Below are 19,532 nucleotides of genomic sequence, written 5' to 3'. Positions count from 1 at the left end.
CTCATTCTGACTTTGTGCGATTTTGCCTTTATGCCCAACCCCTGGTAACATAACCCTCATGTAAGTTGCAATTGCCTTGTAATACTTAATGCACAGCAATAGGCATTTGTAACCAGCCACCCCTACCACTAGTTTGTACAGCTCAAATACTTTCCTCTTTTTAATTCTTGTGAAGAAAAACTCTTGTGAAGTTTTTGTATTCTTTAAGCTGGAGAGGTGTAAAGTAGCTCAAAGACAGTTTTCTTTGGGTTTCCTTGGCATCCTTTCTTTACCTGTCAGTCTGATGGGGTGTCTTTTTTATATTTATCCTTTCAGTATGTATGGCATATAACTAAGAAGAAAGGGTTCTAGATTGGAGGTGAATATTCTTCCCTTGCTCATCTGATTACCTAGTATAAACAAGAATTCTCAAATTGCTTAACTATGAGATATACTAAAATGATTGTAAATTGAATTTCCTTTTTTAAATAACCAACATATAAATGGTTTCTGCTTTAGAGACCAATATTTTTCTCCTGTTTTCTAAAAAGAAAACAAAGTTGTTGATATAATGCTTATTTGTTTTTTCTAGTTTCTGCAGATATGTTTGGCAGGAGCTATTTTATTTATCGATGAACTTTTGAAGGAGTGAGGGTAGTCTGTGTGCTGTTTTTTCTCCTCAGCATTTCATTTGACAGTGCTGTTATTTGTTGAAATAACCCAGAAACATTGAGGGGAAAGTGAACACTGTGCAGATTAAACCGAAGTCAAATTCCTTTTCCCATGATTGCAGAACATAGGGATTATATTCAGCATTTTATATGTGATATGTCTTAACAAATACTGACAAATGTATTTCTAATATAAAAGCATGCTCCTTTCTGTACATGCTATAGAAAGCAATTACATTTATCACAAAGTTAAAAGCACCCCACTCTCCATGCAGCCCAGTAGCAATGTAGTAATTTCTTCTCAAGAAGTCATTTCACAAATAATGCTTTTGCTATTATGCATGTGCTTTTCATTAGTCTACTCCAGCACTAGTTGCCAGTAGCCTACTGATGAATGACTTGCACTCCATCTTCTCTTCAGATTTTTTTTTTGGGGGGGGGCAAGGCTTGACATAAATGCAGCTTCAGTTCCAGCAGAAGAAAATGCACATAAAATTGATCTTCTGTTAAGCATGTCTTCAGGCTACTTTTAAAAAATTAACCTTCTAAAATATTTGGCAGGCTAACTTTTTTCTTGGGTATGCGGATCTTAATATAGGACAATATACAAATTGTGTTTCACTGGCTCAAAGCTATGTATAGTGGGAAATATAGTGTGGAACTACAGGAACTTAAAAACCTGCACAATATATTTGACCAGATATGAAAGTAGGACAAAATAAATGTATGTACACACCATGGAAACAATCAAGGATTTTACTGCAGAAATAGAGTAGCAAATGTTTAGTTAATTGATTACATTACTGTTTCCAAGTTGGTTTATAATCAGTTTGCTTGTGAAAAAAACAACCAGCTATGGATCTAAAGTACCCGTGACACAAGAGAAGAATAGGTATCAGGCAGGTTTTTCAAGGCTCTACATAAATCAGGGTGGGTTAGAATGGTCTTGTTCAGTGTAAATGCCAATAACACAGAATATGCAGAGAAGGCCTTCCCTTTCACTCTATACGGTCAGCATTGCAGTGCTGAAAACCAATTTGATTTGATTTGGTTTTATCTTATTTGGTTATGACAATGCTCAGTTTTAGATTATTATATGCTTATTGTTGCACTTTTTACTTTTATTGCTCAGACAATTTTTGTTGTTCAGTCCTATAAATGACTTAATTTGGTAACTCAGATATGAGAACTTTGGACTTTGCAGGATTGATTCAAGTCTGTGGGTTATTTACAGTGTGTCACAGAAACTGGAAATTCTTCCACTTACTATTATTGGTTGCTATGCTCAAGAGTCTGAAAGTGACTAAAAATAGTAGTGAAATACTCTATACTACAGATAAAAAACAAAATAATTAAAAGTAAAGCACAATAAAAGGCAATCAAACCATAAAAGCTATCCTTCTATCCCCTAACGTAAGTCTAACCACCACAAATAGCCCCCAAAGAGGGAAGAGGGCACAACGAACTGCTGCAAATGAAAAAAACAACAACACTAAATTATCTTGAAGATGAGAAACATTCTCTCATCTCCACACTTCAGACAACTGCTGGAGAGGGCACTCATAGAAAGGCCTTTGACGCTCTTCTCAGGGCATAGTTGGGCTCGTATGGAAAAATTCATTCTGTAAGGCATGAAGTCCTGAGCAGTATAAGACTTTATAGGATAAAACTAGCACCTTGAATTGAGCCCAGAAACTGCTTGGAAGTTAGTGCAGTTGGGTCAGACAAGGTATTATACATGTGGATTTTCTTTGCTGTGGCACTGGCCAACCTGTGATTCTTTTTGGAAGAATCGCATAGAGATGTGAAAGCCTGGGGGGAAAAACAGAGCTGTGGGGGCTGATCCCCCCCATTGCTTTCTGCCCTCCCTCAATTTTGCAGAAACAAATAGGGGGGAAACTGAAAAGAGGGACACAACTTTCCCCAAGTTTTTCTGACTTCCCTAATTTTTCTGACCTCATTTGTAGAACTGCAAAAGAATGAAGTAATAGCTTTTGCTACATGTTATGGTGCTGATGTGAAAACTTCATTATGTAGAGACCATTTCTAGCATCCTCCATGCAATTAAAGATCCAGTGTCAGTGCAGCTCAAATTAGAACCATCAAAATGAATGGGCATGACTACCGGTAATTTAGGTCCACTAATTTCATTGTGTGAAAGTTACTTGCATGCAACCCCAACTTTGGACCTGCCTTAAACACTTGTGACCACTTGCAAAATTGGAATAGAGAAGGGTAACTTAACTTAAACGGCAATTTGTGTGGAGTCTTAGGGTGTTGGCAATACTCCCCTCAACTGCGGAGGAAGCCGCTCGGGCGCCTGGGGTGCCACAGGGCCTCTGGAGTCTGCCTGCCTGCTCCCACTCAGTCACCCTGCAGATGGGAGGGAGACAGCAGGTGGACCGTTTGGGCAGCGCGGAGCCTGCGTGCGCCCAAGCCACTGCGTCTCTCCCAGGAGAGATATGTGGCTCGGGTGCACTGCAGGCCCCATGGTGAGTGCTGCCTGGCATTTTGTCACCCCCCCCCCCAGTAGTGACACCCAGGACGGCCTGCTCCCCTTCCTCCGCCCCTGACTCCCCTTACTCAGCTTTACTATAAATTAACATAGTCTACTTGAAAGTGGAAGAGAACCAGCAAGGAATCCATTGTTATATAAGCACCTCTGAAGTTTTAGAAATGCTTTTAAATATCTGTAGAAGGTGATTAACTACTATTGTGCCACATTTCATATTAGAGAATGTAATTTTAACTTATTGAGATGTGTTAGGCCCATTACTGTTTCCATTCATTTTCACTGTGTGACTCATAGCTTCTTTTTGGGGGGTTGTCTTTTAGGTGCGGCACAAAGTATCTGATCAGGTTATGGCTTTGAAGATGAACACACTAAGCAGCAACAGAGCAAATATGCTGAAAGAAGTCCAGCTCATGAATAGACTTTCACATCCAAACATATTAAAGTAAGAATGGTGGGGTGTATGTTTGTATGTGGGAATGCAAATCAAGTTTCATGTACCATCTCTTATGATCCTTCATGTTTGTGGAGGTAAAGTTGAATATTCAGGTACTGTCTCTCAAAACTTCGGAGCTAAGTTTTGGATCAGTGGTTAGACTCTTGTTTATCGCTTTATTCCCAGACCTCATCCTGATTCCAAATACATTTCTATTAGCTTATACAATAATTTTGACTAGCTTTCTTCTGGCCTTCTGCATTCTTAATTAAATATGTGTTGTATGCCACTAACTTTTACTCAGAGTAGACCTTTTGAAATTAATGACCATAACTAATATGGGTCCATTAATTTCAGTGGGACTGCTGTGAGTAAAAACTGAATAATAATAATAATAATAATAATAATTTATTATTTATACCCCGCCCATCTGGCTGAGTTTCCCCAGCCACTCTGGGCGGCTCCCAATCAGTGTTAAAAACAATACAGCATTACATATTAAAAACTTCCCTGAACAGGGCTGCCTTAAGATGTCTTCTGAATGTCAGGTAATTCTTTATCTCTTTGACATCTGATGGGAGGGCGTTCCACAGGTCGGGCGCCACTACCGAGAAGGCCCTCTGCCTGGTTCCCTGTAGCCTCACTTCTCGCAATGAGGGAACCGCCAGAAGGCCCTCGGCGCTGGATCTCAGTGTCCGGGCTGAACGATGGGGGTGGAGATGCTCCTTCAGGTATAGAGGACCGAGGCCGTTTAGGGCTTTAAAGGTCAGCACCAACACTTTGAATCGTGCTCGGAAACGTACTGGGAGCCAGTGCAGATCTCTCAGAATACAGCTGCCCTGTCATCTGCAGTTGATGAAATGCAAATTGAGCAGATGTGTCTGCAAGTTTATGTACTATAAATGTATAAATCACTTTTTGCATAGGGGAGCACAAGAGGATTGGCTTATATTCTTTATGTTAAAATGGGTAACGGTGTTTAAACTTGTGCAGGGAGACTTTTATTTATATTGCATGCCACCGAAGAATGTAATTTATTTTTACAAATATTAGTTGTTTAAATCTTAATTTGCATTGTGCCTGTGTGAAGTAGTGATTCGAGCATTGAACAGAGCTCAAAAACTTTGAGGTGGGTGAGACATAGCAGTGTGCAGTTTTACAAAGTGGTTGTAAATTTAAATGAAACCCCTCTGAAATGATATTTGAGGTAGTGCTTGTTGTGGAATATTTGTTACAGTACAGTGCAAGTATTTTGCACAAATAGAGCATTGCAAAACATGTGTTGTGGTGATGACTGGCATTTTGACCAGAAATACTCATGCAAATGATTAGGACTCCACTGTCATCTTTTAAATCAGTATTCTTTTTCTAGCATGATTAAACAACTGCTTTGATAGTGACAAGCTCCTGAAGTCTCTAAACATCTATCTTGCTTATAGCATATCATTTCCATAGGAAATATTTTATGCAGTTCCATTTAAACCTGTATTTAAATGAGAAAACGGGGAAAATATATTCGTACAAATGAGTTTATAAAATGGGATTACAATTTCACCTGTATACTTTGAGCTTTGTGACTTCTGTTAACTAGAACTGTTCATATGAATGAAGTGCAACTTGTCTAATTTCCTCATTTCCAACGGCTGACTCTGTGCAATGCTACTCAAGTGCTTAGCACTGCACTTTTGGGAACTAGGAACATAGGATACTGCCTTAATGCTGAGTCAGACCTGATAGCAGGTCTTCAGGATTTCAGCCTGGGCCCTTCTGCATGCAGGTCCTTATAACTGAACCACAGCTCTTCTCAAAAATTGTGAGGCTAGGGTGGAATCGAAGCCAACATGGGGTTTCCAGTTCCATGTTTGTTTGTTAATGCAAATGGACAGAGGCATCTACAGAGGGAAATGGGTAAATATAAATTTCCATCTTACATAAACATATTTGTATAGTCCTGCCTCAAGATTCTCCTCCTCCCCACTTGGCACGTTGTTGCATAGGTATGTGTATGAGTGTAAATACTTGGATAGGTGACTGCCTGGAAACCACACGTATGCTACCTTGAGTTCCATGAAGAAGGGAGGATAGAAATGCAAAAAAATAATAATAAATAAATAGGTGTGTGCTCTGTTGGGAGTGGTGCTTTTTTTTAAGGTGCGGGGGACACAAGACTTTTTTTTCCAAGAAGAGGAAGTATGTATGCATAGGAAATGCACAAAAATTAGTGGGACAACAGCAGTGAAGGGCAACAAGGAGTGCTGGTGCTAACACGTTTTCATTAAACTAGGAACTGGATTATTTTCAGACTTTGTTTCTGCTCCACTACGCGAAATAAAGTGGGTTTTAATGGATCCTGGATCTTTTTTACTTTAGGAATGCTGAAAAAGTAAAGCATGAGATGTCATAACTTTCACTCATGGTCAGCACTTGCTATTTTCACAAGTTATGTTTTGAAGGTGAAAAATGTGTTGTCAAGCTTTTTTTCTTTTTTTTATGTGGTTCTGAGGTTTGTGTTCTATAACTTCCTTTCCTTTTAAATACTCTGATATGCCTTCAGGTAGCGGCATAGTTGCCATACAGTCAGTTTGCTGGTTAGTTATCATGTGTGATTCCATGTGCTATAATGTCTGAAGTAGCTTCATTCTTTATGCTTTATTTCATTTGAAGGCAGAACGTTGTATATTGGATAAGAAAGAAATGAGCCTATTTTATTGTTCTATTAACACAAACAGATTTTCATAGCTGAAGGCTTATTTGCTTGTTTTCCTTCAACTCTTTATGAAGTTATCCCTGTACCCCCCCACTTAATAGGTAAGAGTACTGAAAGTTTACTCAAAAGCAGCTTACATTCTACCGCATGTTTCTTGCATCATACAGAACTTAAAAATATATATAAATGAATACTTTCCATAAGTCAGTTTTACAGTATTCCTTTTGTCAGGCATCTTGTGGTCTTTATTTTTGAAATTGTGCATTTTCACTTCTTCTTATGCTAAATAAAGTCCCAGAGTTGCTCCACACTAAAAATTAAACTATTGTTCCATTTTCAGTTATGACATAGCTCAGTGTCATGACAGAACTCAAAGGTACTTTCATAAAAGTCATATTTAAAACTGATAACATTTTGCAGTTGTGAGATGAACTTTAAACAATTGGATTCCTAAGCCTTTATGGCATGTGGAATCTATATTTTAAATGAATAGAAAACTTAGCAGTTTATTTGTTGGTCTTTTCTGGCAGTGTGATCACATTTGGTGGTATCTTCATTGCTGTTCTCATAATCCAGATTTTGTATACCAATATTAATGTCCGGGTAGATATAAAATCTAGCTAGACAATTGCTAAGGCCAGGCCAAACACACACTTTGTTAAGATGTCCATTTCTACTTTAAGACACAGCATTGATTTCTCTACACCAAACTTTTTCTTTATGTATGAATGTAAAACGTTGTGTCTGTTAGTATTGTCCTCACCCCAAATCCTACAAATGTTTAGGAATAGGCAGAATTTAGAAATCTACTCCCCATCTTCAACTACATTGGTTCAGTATACTAGTGCTAGACAGAAACTAATATACTTAGTGATTTGTATTTTTAAAGCAGCAGCTACTAACATAATGATTCAGATTCACTGGTAACTTGTTTTAAAGTTGACAAAATGCACTGTCTGTTTCCCATTTTAAGAAGCTGTTTACTCCTGTTTTATAGGTTTATGGGCGTCTGTGTACATCAAGGACAACTGCATGCCCTTACTGAGGTATGACTGTATAAAGTACCAAGCTATTTATCATATGTACTTCCCTTGAACTAGTTGGGTTATCTGGAATTGTCCCTAGAAACATTGTTTCCTTGGAGGTTTTTAAGCAGAGGCTGGGAGGCTACCTGTCATGTATAATCTAGTTGAAAATCCTGCATTACAGGGGGTTGGACTAGATGGCATACGGGGTCCCTTCCAAATCTATGATTCTATGTTTACCCAAACATTCCAATATAATTTAATGCAAGTCTTAATTGTAAGGGTTCTATAATCAGGCCTCTTAATTTTCACTAACACATTCCTTATTAGAATCAAGTAGGAGACCAAGTCATTGCTTAAGTCATTGCATACTATGCTACTACCACACCTATAGAACTTCTAATATACTCTAGTTCACATTTTAATATTATTGTAGTTTATATTTAAATTTCACAGCCCTTCCTTGCCAAAGTAGAATATAAGAAAGGATGTGTTAAGAGTATCTCTGGTGTTCAAGTAATTTAATTCCTATGCTGCTTTATAAATTTGAGTGGGATGTCATTTCTGAGCACAACGGAATTAATAGGGAGATGGAAAACAACATTGGTTTCTAAAAGGCAGGCTTGGTCACGAACTGCAGCTTTTAAAGGACATTCTCCAGAAGTCAGAACACACTTGTAGTTTGTTCATCTTGTGCCACATCTAATGTTATTCGTATGAAAGCAAGTGTCATTAATTCAGCTACTTGCCTTCAATAATTCAGAGCAGGAATATTATTAAAAAGCATATATAAACTCTATTGCATTAGCACTGGTTGTTTTTATATTCCTAGTTAAGAAACATCTTGGATTCAAAACAGGTTTTGTTCAACAAAAAAAATGTGCTCATAGAAGTTCTGTGCATGCAACAGAGCTTCCTCTCCCTCTCCTCTGCCTGCCCCCTCATATCACCTCCAGTTTCAGTTTTGCACTGGAGGGTTGAGAAAACCCTTGGAGCAGATATGGGGTATGTGTGGCAGGAGGAAGGGGAGAGGAAGTTCTTATGAACTAGTTGAAGCTGTCCCACGTGCACAAGTATTTAGTTGGATACAACCCAAGATAGTTAAAGGAATGCTCTATCTTTTCTTCCTTTCAATTCCTGTTTAGGTGAGACGCAGATTCATTCTGAATGAATTTTGAATGCAGAACTAGAGATCTAAAAGGGTTAGATCTAGCATCTAGCATAAGATTAGCACATGAACATAGTTTCAAGTGTCCAAGATTTCACATCTGTTCTTTGAGCTGGAGTCTTCTGGAAAATATTATATGTGGATTCTGTTGTTGCCCTTCACTCAAGCAACAAAGATATCAAGGAAGTGTAGCAAACTTGCTAAAGGAATTCTGAAACTGAATAATGCATCTTTGCACTGTTGCAGATTTGTGTTCTGTAGAAGCGCAGAATGGCTATACATCAAGTATTACAGGCTTCTTTCTCACATGTCTGCTTGAGAGTCTGTACACATTAAAGATTTTGAGGTTATGTGCTTATGTTTGAAGGAAGTTAGCACATCTGGTTCTTTAAGGGAAGGGAGGGAGGACTGATACCAGTCAGTCTTATTTTGAATTGCTTGCTTTAGAAATTAGTTTTCTAGCAAACCAATCACATATGTTGCCGTCCTGCACTACAAATCCTCAGCTGGATGTAGAGCAACTGCAGTAATATGTTTCCAAAAACATTAATGTGGAATTAGTTGAATGAAAGCCTGAATGAAGGACAGATGAGGGAGAGGCTATTTCTTTCAGTTATTTTCTGATCAATATGAACACACCCACCCTCCCAGGCTGCTTGTTTAAACCTGGAGCCACACTATTAGAAAGTGAATAGAAACAGGTTTTAACAGAAGAGGGGTATGTGGGTGAAGAATATAGATCTCTCCCTTCCCCCTTTCCCACTCACTTCCACATTGTCCTTCTTCCCAAGCCTTTTCAACAGCTGAGTTCAGATTGCAAGAAGGGTCAAACAGCTTTTACATGCATGCCATCTGCTCATAGGATCATATACCTCCCCTCACTCCCTCTTCCTAAATGATTGGGACAAATCTGGATTAAACACTGATCTACTGTTAACATGTCTAGTTTGTCACTTAGTTTGGCACCACTAGAGACAGAAAACGACAAAAGCTATGTTTGAACCATTGAACCAGCAATACCACTTCCTAAGTGCATGCTCTATTGAGCTGAAAATCCCACTTGTCTCAGTGGTTAGAGAACTTCTGCAAAATCAGAAATTAGAGAAGGGTGCTAAGACCATAAGGATAGTCACATCCCACTGATTCTGTAAGCTATATTGCACCTGGAGGCATCAAAGTGTGATTGCAATGAATTCTGTGGCATAGTTTTGAGTGGACTCCATCCCCTGTGGTTAACCATTCTCCCATTTGATCTTTTGTTCTTAATGATGCTTTACAGATGTTACGCTTTGAGAATATTCAATAGGAAATGCTTCCTATGCCCTCCAAATCCAGCAGTTGTTTTCTGTCTATAGTTCTTGCAGACCATTGTGCAAGGAGGGTAGGGCACTTAATGCATATATACAAACTTAGAAGCAAATGTGTAACTTATTGGGACAGAGTGCACATGCTTCTGGAGAGAAGTTTGCACCTGCTTTGCTTTTCCGAGATTTTTAGCACATTGCAATAGCTAAGCCAAGCTTTTACTTGGCATCCAAATCAGGTTTGTGGTTAAGGTCTTAGCTGCCTCACCAAGCTAAAACGTCCAGGGAGGAGCAACGTAGATTCTCCAGTGGGGAATATTGTCATTTTCATGTGCTTGAAAAATTGATAGAATTTCTTTGGCTGTAGTTTGCTTTTGTTAGGTGTGGGGAATGGTGAAATTGAGGAGACTCTTCGCTTTTCACCTAGAGATTGTATTCCTATAGTTTGAAGGCCAAAGAGAAAGTCAAAGTTGATAATTTTTGTGAAATTTCTTACTTTTTTGCTCTCCATAGAACACCACAACGGTGGCCCAGGAGCTCTTGTAAAGAAAGGGTTGAGCTGGAAAAGTTATATCTGTAGGAGTAGGGTATGGGTGGTGAACTTGATCCACTGACGGGTGGAGATTTCAAGCTACATTCTGCAAGGATAAGCTGCACAGTTGAGTTCCCCATGGGGAACTATGTTGTGCATCTAATTGAACTGTGACTCTACCAGCTCCACACGTAACATCAGATGTGGATTAGATAGGTGTGATTTGGGGGAAACGGCCTCACAGACCAAATGTGACCCATGCTGGGCCAAATTTGGTCCATAGGCCAGAGGTTCACATCCTTGTAGACAGGGGTAGGTACTCCTGTTAAGGGGAGAGTGACTCTTCCTTTAGTTGGGAACAAGAGGTGCCCATTACAAGGAAAGGGTTGGCTCCTTTAAATTTCACCAGCAATTACTTTAGTAAAGGTGTAGATGAAGTTTATCCTAAGCATAGTTATACCTTCTGTATAAAGTCTATTCTGTGACAGCTGCATATTGCTTAATTAGCACTGCATATTGCTTAATTAGCTACAGCTTGTATAGTATCTGCAAAAGTAAATAAAAAATGCTTATTGTTGTATGGAAGCTGCATATTGCTTAATTAGCTACAGCTTGTATAGTATCTGCAAAAGTAAATAAAAAATGCTTATTGTTGTATGGAAGCACTTTTTGATACAAATAAGTCATGTTGCAGTTAGCCATGTGGCTGTACTTTGGCATGAAATCATTCTTTGGCTTGGAAGCTGTTCTTCAGCAATTCAAGTATTCACTTGTAAACTCTCTTGAGGTCTTAATACATATTTCATGTAGTTATTTTTAGTAACTGCCAAGGCCTTTGAGAAACTTGAACTGAGTTTGGCACTTAGTCTGCACAAATAAAAGATATTTTGTTACTTTATAAGCGTAACTTTTCCTTGTATTTTATACAAAGAATAATTTGCCTTGACATTTCATAATACTCTCCAATTTAAATGCATTAATTTTTAATTATAACAAATTAAATTGGAGCTCTTTTCATTTTTAAACAGCATTGTTAAAATATTATTTTCTCATATTAAATATTTGGAACTTAATCTGGCTGAGGAACCATAATTCTCAATGAAATTCTAAAAATTCAGGCCATCTCTGCTTCATCAGCATTTTCACAGGTAGACAATAGACTGAAATGGCTTAATTCACATGTTGCGTTAAACTGGTTTAAAAGAAACTGTGGTTTAACGTGAATGTACAGGGTGCTGGTACATCCTGTTTAAAAGTTATTGCTCCTCCCCTGCTCCTACCGCACCATCAGGAAACAAGGCAGAATCTGGCTTATCATGAGTCAGGGGCTCATGACTTGTTTACCTTGAACAAACCATGTGCAGGAAGCCAAGGACAAATCAGTTTAATGTTTTTAAGTACAGTCCTTGAGCTTGTGTGCTTTCTCCTTTCCCCTTCTTCCCTTCACACATGGCAGTTGAATACTTCATTTTATCCCATGCTTAATGAAGATGGATGATTACTTTGTTGCAGTGAGAAATAGCCATGCTACTGTTTGCCCCACCCTCCTTTTTTCAAAGCTGGGATGATGGTACTTTCCAGCTGTTAAGCCTTATAATGAGAATTTGTAGAGGAACTGAAACTGATTACACTGAGGATTTATGTGTGGAAGCCTCTGGTTCATTTCACTTCCACTGGTGGTTCAGTTGAGACAAGTTGTGGTTTGGTAACTGGGAGTACCCAGTCAACCAGCAGGCTTCCCTTTCTATTCCTATGTCACAGAAATGATGGCAAACTATGGCTAGCAAATATGAAGTGGAGGAGTTGCATGTGAGAAGAAGGGGCAGAGGAGGCATACAAACATTTGGGTGACTTGTCTTCCCCACTGTGGTATGTGTTTTTAGTTTAATTTTCTGAAATTCTTACTTTATGGTCGTCAGGTGCTAATCTTAAGCCCCAGTTCACTGATCCAGTTGTTACTGCTCAGCTAGGGAAACTAAATTCTATTGCACTTTTGCAGACTTGATTACTAGTCACTAAACTCACTGTACCCCAATATCAAATTGCACAGCATAACCTCAGTATAAATTGGATGGTATGAGGATGTAGCTCATGGTACCCAGCATCCATTTCTTGTAGTTGCAAAAGTGTTCCTTCTTCTGTGGAAATGTCTTCTGATTTCTGTAAGTTTACAGCCAGATCCACACATAGGCTTTTCCACATATATAGGAGGGATCATGTGGAAAGAATTAAGTGACCAGGTCCTTCACAGTCCTTAGTGTTGCTGTACTTCTTGCTGTGCTAAAACTGTTTCTCCAACTGGAGCTGCATCTTATTGCATAAGGATACAGCATACAGATTTATAAATTCATCATCTGTTCTATTTCTTTCTTTCTCTTACCTGAATAGATATATATTAAAAGAGATGTTATGGTGGAATTCACTTTAAGAATGTAGCATTTCTATGAGTAGCATTTCTATGAGTAGGTTTGTACAGGCTTTATTTTACAACTAAATATAAGTTCCATGTACTGCTTCTCTGCAGTATAGGGGAAAGGCCTATAGTTAGTTGCCCGCAAACTTAAGATCAGATTGTTGGAAAAAATTTGTGAAGCTCAGGACAAAAATAATTGCAGAATATGTGCAAACACTTATTCTTGTTCCTGTCTGGCGTTTCCATGGGCTCTGGCTTCCATCACTGGTGTTTTGTTGCACCAGAAGCGATTTAGTCATGCTGGCCACATGACCCAGAAGGCTGTCTGTGGGCAAACACTGGCTCCCTTGGCCTGAAAGCGAGATGAGTGCCGTACCCATAGTCGCCTTTGACTGGACTTAACCACCCAGGGGTCCTTTACTGTTACCTACAAATTTCTCTAATCCCGAATTCTCTAATACTTTCCTACAACCCACAGTTTCAGAGGACCATACAACAACTTTGCAAACACTCAGAAGTAAAAACATCAGAATCAAGAATTTAGATCTACAGTACATGAATTTGTATTGCTGCTTAAAGTATATTCTATCAAGGATTGTGAAGAAAGGAAACAACATTCAGCTGAGTTCCAACAACACACCCAGTAGGCCTTTCCTTCCCATCTAGCTCTTCAAGGGCAGACTTGTATTTTTAATGGAATTTGAATTGTTGGCATACTTGGAGTACAAATATTCCCAGCCTTCAGTCCTGAGCTGCCACTCTTGATGTACTTAACCCTTGTTCCAGTTGGAAAAAAGTCCTCTGTTACTTGCAAAGCCACAGTTTGTTTTGTACATAGTGGGAGCAAAAGCTGTCACATCATTACACTTTTTTACTTTACTCCCCCCACCCCCTTGCTTAGAAGGCTATTCCAAATATATAATTAGGTGGAGCCTTATCCCTATTTTGAAGAGTTGGGTTAATTTGGTTTTAAGTATTGTAGAATTGTAATTGCATTTGTACACACAATGAATTTTTAGGCCCAACTGTTAAAGCAGTGCTTATTTTGTAGCATCAGCTGGAGCAAGGCCCCATAGGATAGTTAATTTATCTGAAATGGCAGACATTCAGAGCATGCATATTTGAAATTGCAAAGACCACATCTTCCAGTACTTGCATTGGGACTGATAACTTTTTGGGAGGAGGAAGGTGGAATAGCTTGGTAATAGAGATCCTTTCACCTGAGATTCTTGACTATGGGAGCCTGTGGGGCTGGTGAAATGAGCCGTAGTCCTACTATGTAAAGAGAAATGAGCAAAGTGTTATAATTCCTCCTGGGGAAGATTTATTCAGATCTATGGTACCAAATGTTTGAGGAGACTGGATCTTGCCTTTTTTATGTGCTAACTGCATCAACAGATGAGATTAAGTTACAGTTACAATAGACAAAGTACTCTGAAGCCAAACAGGCAATCAGCATGAAATTGGACACGTTTGCACTATTATAGCCCTTTCACTATTAAAGGTCTTTCTTAATTAAACCTTCATTAATGATTTGTAGTCAGATATTTCCAGTATCTGCATACAGGACAACTCCATGCTTTACATGCCGAGCTCATTTTGCTGTGGCGACATAGCATTCAATAAACAAGAGGGTGATATCCACTGATCCACCAGTGGCATGTTACAGTTTGTGGAATGGATTCCTGCTCCCATTGCAGCCCTCTGTGCATGCTGCAACTCTGTTATGGTGGCTGAGCTGTGGCAGGTGCAGGGGGTTGGAAAGAGGAAGTCCAGTTGCATGAGTGGAGGTCCAATTCTGTGACGTTGACTATTGCCCATACAGAAGAAAAAAGAGTGATTGTGGTAAAAGTGCAATGTGCTAATATACTTGTAAGCTGAATTCAAAAATGGGTAATACTAAAATACCTGGTAAGCCCAGTTTAATTATTGTCTGCAGTATAGACACAGCAAACTAATCAGTGGTTTGTTCCAAATCAATTTATGAATTGCTTCATGCAGGCAAAAGTCCCACAGTGATTTACAACACTATGCAGTTTATACACAATAAAAAGCCATTGGAACAAAACAAATATGAAAAGTGTAAATTCACAAAAACCACCCAGCAATATAAAAATAATCTGCCCACATTCATAGGAATGAACACTAAAAATAAATAACCAAAATTCAGACTATTGGAACTCTTTCCAAGTGCTTGTGAGAATAAAAATGTTTTTGGCTGGAACTGTGAAGGTGACAAAGTCAGTGCCAAGGAAGCATCTCGGGGAAGGACTATACATTATTTGTGGGTAGCTTCTCTTGTTGACACCCTCTGAATATCTGTTGGAGGGGGCACACAGAAGGACCTCAGATATTGATTTCACCTTCATGTGAGGAAAAGCAGTCCTTGAAGTGCTGGCGTTCATAGCCACCCAAGACTTTATATGTCAAGATTAGCACTTTGAATTGGGCTCAGAAAAAAAATATTGACAGTCAGCACAAGCTAGCCAGAACTGAATTTATATGTTCAGGCCAGCTAGTCCTGGTCAGTCTGACTACCACATTCTGCACTAGCTGCAGTTACTGAATACTCTTCAAAGGTATTTCAACATAAAACACAATGCAGTAATCTATCCTATTACCTATCCTATTACCACATCACTCAAGCCAGGCTATCTGTATCCAGATAGGAAGGCTGCTGGACCACCAGCCAAAGCTGTTAAAAGGCACTTGGCGGCATGGAGCCCACTTGTTCCTTCATTGACAATGGAGGACACAGGAGTACCCCCCAGGTTTGCACACCTGTTTCTTCAATGGGATTCTGACCCATCTGGACGGGCGAAGGCTACCTACTGACTATGCGTATCTCTTGTCTGAGTTGAGCTTCAGTTTGTTGTTGCTCACCAATTCCATTATCAAGGCCAAGGCGCTGGTTCAGCACATCTGCCACGACACCTCTCAGTCCTTCAAACAATGATATGCAGGAGACAAAACAATACTGAACTGTGAAGGACAATATGTTCTGAGAAAAATATGAAGGAAGTACTGTTTGTGCAAAGGAGACTCTTTGAGAATGACGGTTGGATATTATGTAGCAGGACGGTGATCTCCTGCGGCTTAGTACCATGTAAAGAGGTGTGTGGTGAATTGCAAGAAGACCCGACATCAGTAGTGCTCCAAAACTGCAGATTCTCACACCAGGGAATCTGCGAACAACTGTGATTTGCAAAGTAGATACTGTGGCTCAGTTGTTTTAACTATCAAAAAAGTATGCCACTATTTTCATCCCAAAACATTTGCATGGTTCCATAGAGTGCTGGATGAAGCAAGCAGGAGAGCCCATAGCTCAGTGACAGAGCACCTACTTTGCATGCAGAAGGTCCCAAGTTCAATCCCTGGCATTTCCAGATAGGACTGGGAATGCCCCTGTTTGAAATCCTGCCAGTCAGTGTAGAACACGGTGGGGAACCTCAGGCCCGGAGGCCGAATCTGAACCTCCAGAGCCTTTTCTAGTCAGCCATTGAGATTTTCCCAAGGTCACACCCCACACTGTAGTGCTCCACAGCCGCCTCAAGTGCTCTTGCCTGGCACGAATCTGTCCTTGAACTATGACAATGATTCTTGTTTTCTTGAATGGTAGATGGACTGTGTGTGTGAGAGAGAGAGTGAGTGAGAGTGAGAGAGAGACTGACTTCTGATGTTTGTGTGGTTGAACGAAGGTAAAGATTCACATCCGTTGCTGCACCCAGTTCTTGCCACTGGCCCTATGTACCACTATCATGTGGCCCACAGAAGGTTGTCCGTGAGAGTATCTGACTGGCAAATGTTCTAGATGGGCTGATGGGTCTCCCTCAATAAAAGGCGGCTTCCTTTGTTCCTAAGCAAGTTGCTGAATTACTGGATTTAAATAATGACTTGACAAACAGAATAGAGCAGGGTGTGTGCAAGAATGTTATCACGTACCATCGGAATATATTTCCTACATGTATGTTCATGGGCATCTCTCTTTTAATTATAGCAGTAACCACGCAGGCACAGTGGATCCTGGAAGACTCATTTTTGCTGCATCAGAAACTTGTATTTGCCTGAGGCAGATAACCGTTGCTTCCAAAGGGCAATCTGCGTTAATATGCACAATTAATTTGCTTGTAGTGGAAATCGCTACATAAACTAGTTCTGGTCCACAAGTGGTAAACAACTGCACTTTTTTGTGAGGTGGCCTTGAACTCTCCTGGCATAATACGTTGAGAAACTTGAGCTGGCTCCTAAAATCTGGGCCAAGTAGTTTGGCATCTAGCCAAGGAACACTTCGTTTTGATCCTCTTTAGATCCTCAAGTATTCTGGACAGCTAGAAATTAACAGTTCTTTGATTTGTAGCTCAGTGGATGATACAGTTGCTGGGTCACTGGTTTGTGTTAAAGTAATCCCACTTGGATATAAATTTTTGGTCTCATTGTATTTAAAGAGGGGTGCAAATATAGAATGAATGTTGTATATTTATTCTTTGTGCACATGAATTTCTTCAGCTCTTGCAGTTTAACAAGTGGGACTTATTTGATAGTACTTCTTTAGAAGCCTGAAGTCTGGGCTGACTTGCAGAAATATTGTGCTACAGTGTGTGGTGTTTAGCAGTTAGAAATCTACTACATGAGAACTCTTTTTATAGTAGAAATACAGGGAGAGAGGAGAACCTTGAATTACTTCATGCCACCACCTGCTGGCAAAAACTAACCATGTTAATTGAAATCTAGGATGATGTCTCAGTTATCAATTGTTTTGTCTGCACTACCTCTTTCCAGTTGTCATTTCCTCCTCTTTTGGTGTATGCTGTGCTTTAGGGAAGGGTCATAGCTCAGTAGCAGAGCACTCGTGTTGCATGCTAAAGGGCCCAGGTTCAATCCCTGGCTTGTCTAGGTAGGGCTGAGAATGTCCCTTGGCTGAGATGATGGATTTTTCGGAGCTAGCCGACCTGACTGGAAGAGTCTGTGACCAGAAGGAGGAGGATTACCAGGAAGAATTGACGAAATTTAAAGACTATTTAGTTAAATATGTTAAGTTAAATTAATTGGAAAAGCTTGCAAATACCAGATAGGCTTAGGACTTAAATATGTAATGTGATAAATTAATATGTTGAAATTTAGATTGGGAAAGAAAGATGTTAAGTGACTAAGTTAATTTTATGAGAATATAGGTTTTGGAAAACCTTTAAAATGATATACACTGAAATTCAACCAAGGGGATACAAGGAAGTCACTTAACAATGTTACTAAGATTAGTTTTAATAAGGTTAGGATTTATGTTTGTTTGTTTATTTGTTTGTGTGTGTGTGTGTGTTTAAAAAAAATGTGCAAAACTAATAAAAAAAATGGGGGGGGGGGAGAATGTCCCTTGGCTGAAACCCTGGAGAGTCACTGACAGTCAGTGTTAACAATACTGAGCTATATGGACCAAAGGTCTGGCTCAGCCTTGACAGCTTCCTATGCATTCATGAAAAACGGGTCAAGAAGGTGGTTTCTAAACATATCCCAAGTGGGGTCCCTAAGACTGTTGGATGGCACCTTGTATGCCTCCTACCAGCAACTGAGGCAGCCTAGCTTGTGTCAAACATATTGCTCTGCTTTCCTTTGGACCACATCAGTGAGGCCATGAGGGGGGGTCTTGTCCGTCTGGGCAACTCAGGACCTCCACACACACTGGAAAGTTACTTCTGTACTGCTAACACAGCAGTTTGTCTTCACCCCTGGACGCACACTCCATTGTCTCTCGAGATAGATGGATGCCAACAAGGAGGATGTCCAGGAGTTATTGGGGTTGCATTCACCTACCAATCTTAAAGTTAATAGATTATTTACTTTTATGATTGTTTGGTTTGAGTTAGTATATCATTAGTACAGTTGGAGGAACTTACATTTGCCCCACTAAATCCAAGAAGAAATTCCTCACCTGTCTGTACTTTGAAGTACAGATAGTTTAACTGTGGTTTTTTTCTTCTCTTTTTAATTGTTTTTTTTTATATTTTCAGTATATCAACTGTGGTAACCTAGAACAGCTGTTGGATGGTAATCAACACCTGCCTTGGACAGTAAGAGTGAAGCTGGCACTGGACATTGCTCTGGGACTCACTTACCTTCACTATAAAGGCATTTTCCATCGGGATCTGACATCCAAGGTACCATGCGTCCCTATCAAATGAAACCATTTGGCAATAGATGTGTATTACTTAGCGGACTACAAACAATCTTGCGTAGTTTTACTTTTCTCCAGCCCCACTCAGTGCCTCAAACTGTAAAACTGTTACATAAAATGTCACTTTAAAAGATTGCGAGAAAACACTGAAAACATAGTTTAGTGGATTAAACTTTCCCAGAACAACTCATGTTGTGTAGATGTCTGAGAAGAAACTAACCTGAAATAGAGGTCACAAATAAATGAGTTAGGATTATGTTCCTGGGAAGGTGGTTGCACAACTTCTTTAATTTGTTCGCAGCAAGTTATTCAAACTTCTAGTTCCCAAAGCTGCTACACATTTTATAATATAAAACTGCAAAAAGATGCAGGCATACAGACTTGTCTCTGTGTCCCACTCTACTTTCCTAAAGGTTTATTGCTGTATATTTAAATGTTCCCCATAACTTCAGATATGTTCAACATTGTTCTACAGGTGACCTAAATTGCTACAGAGCAACACTAAGCTGGTAGTAGTTTTACTCCAGCAACTGTTCAATTGATGGATAAAACATGGCTACAAATAATTGCATAAACTTTGCTTTTCAAGATGCCTTGTCATTACGACTATTTAACATTG

The 19,532-nt window shown here is 39.5% G+C and overlaps 1 protein-coding gene across 1 annotated transcript in view; it reads left to right on the top strand.

Annotated features, from left to right (window-relative positions):
* TESK2 (testis associated actin remodelling kinase 2) overlaps positions 1-19,532 on the top strand; it is a 64,295-nt gene that overhangs the window by 21,880 nt on the left and 22,883 nt on the right. Inside the window, exons 3-5 of the mRNA XM_079980316.1 lie at positions 3,486-3,607; positions 7,303-7,351; positions 18,750-18,896. Coding sequence (XP_079836442.1) covers positions 3,486-3,607; positions 7,303-7,351; positions 18,750-18,896 — 318 coding nt within the window. The remainder of the gene's footprint in view (positions 1-3,485; positions 3,608-7,302; positions 7,352-18,749; positions 18,897-19,532) is intronic.

This window comes from Podarcis cretensis (genome assembly GCF_951804945.1).
Source record: "Podarcis cretensis genome assembly, chromosome: 6".
Classification (NCBI taxonomy): Eukaryota; Metazoa; Chordata; class Lepidosauria; order Squamata; family Lacertidae; genus Podarcis; species Podarcis cretensis.
The sequence above is the reverse complement of the archived record's forward strand: the minus strand, read 5'-3'. Positions and strand labels throughout refer to the sequence as shown.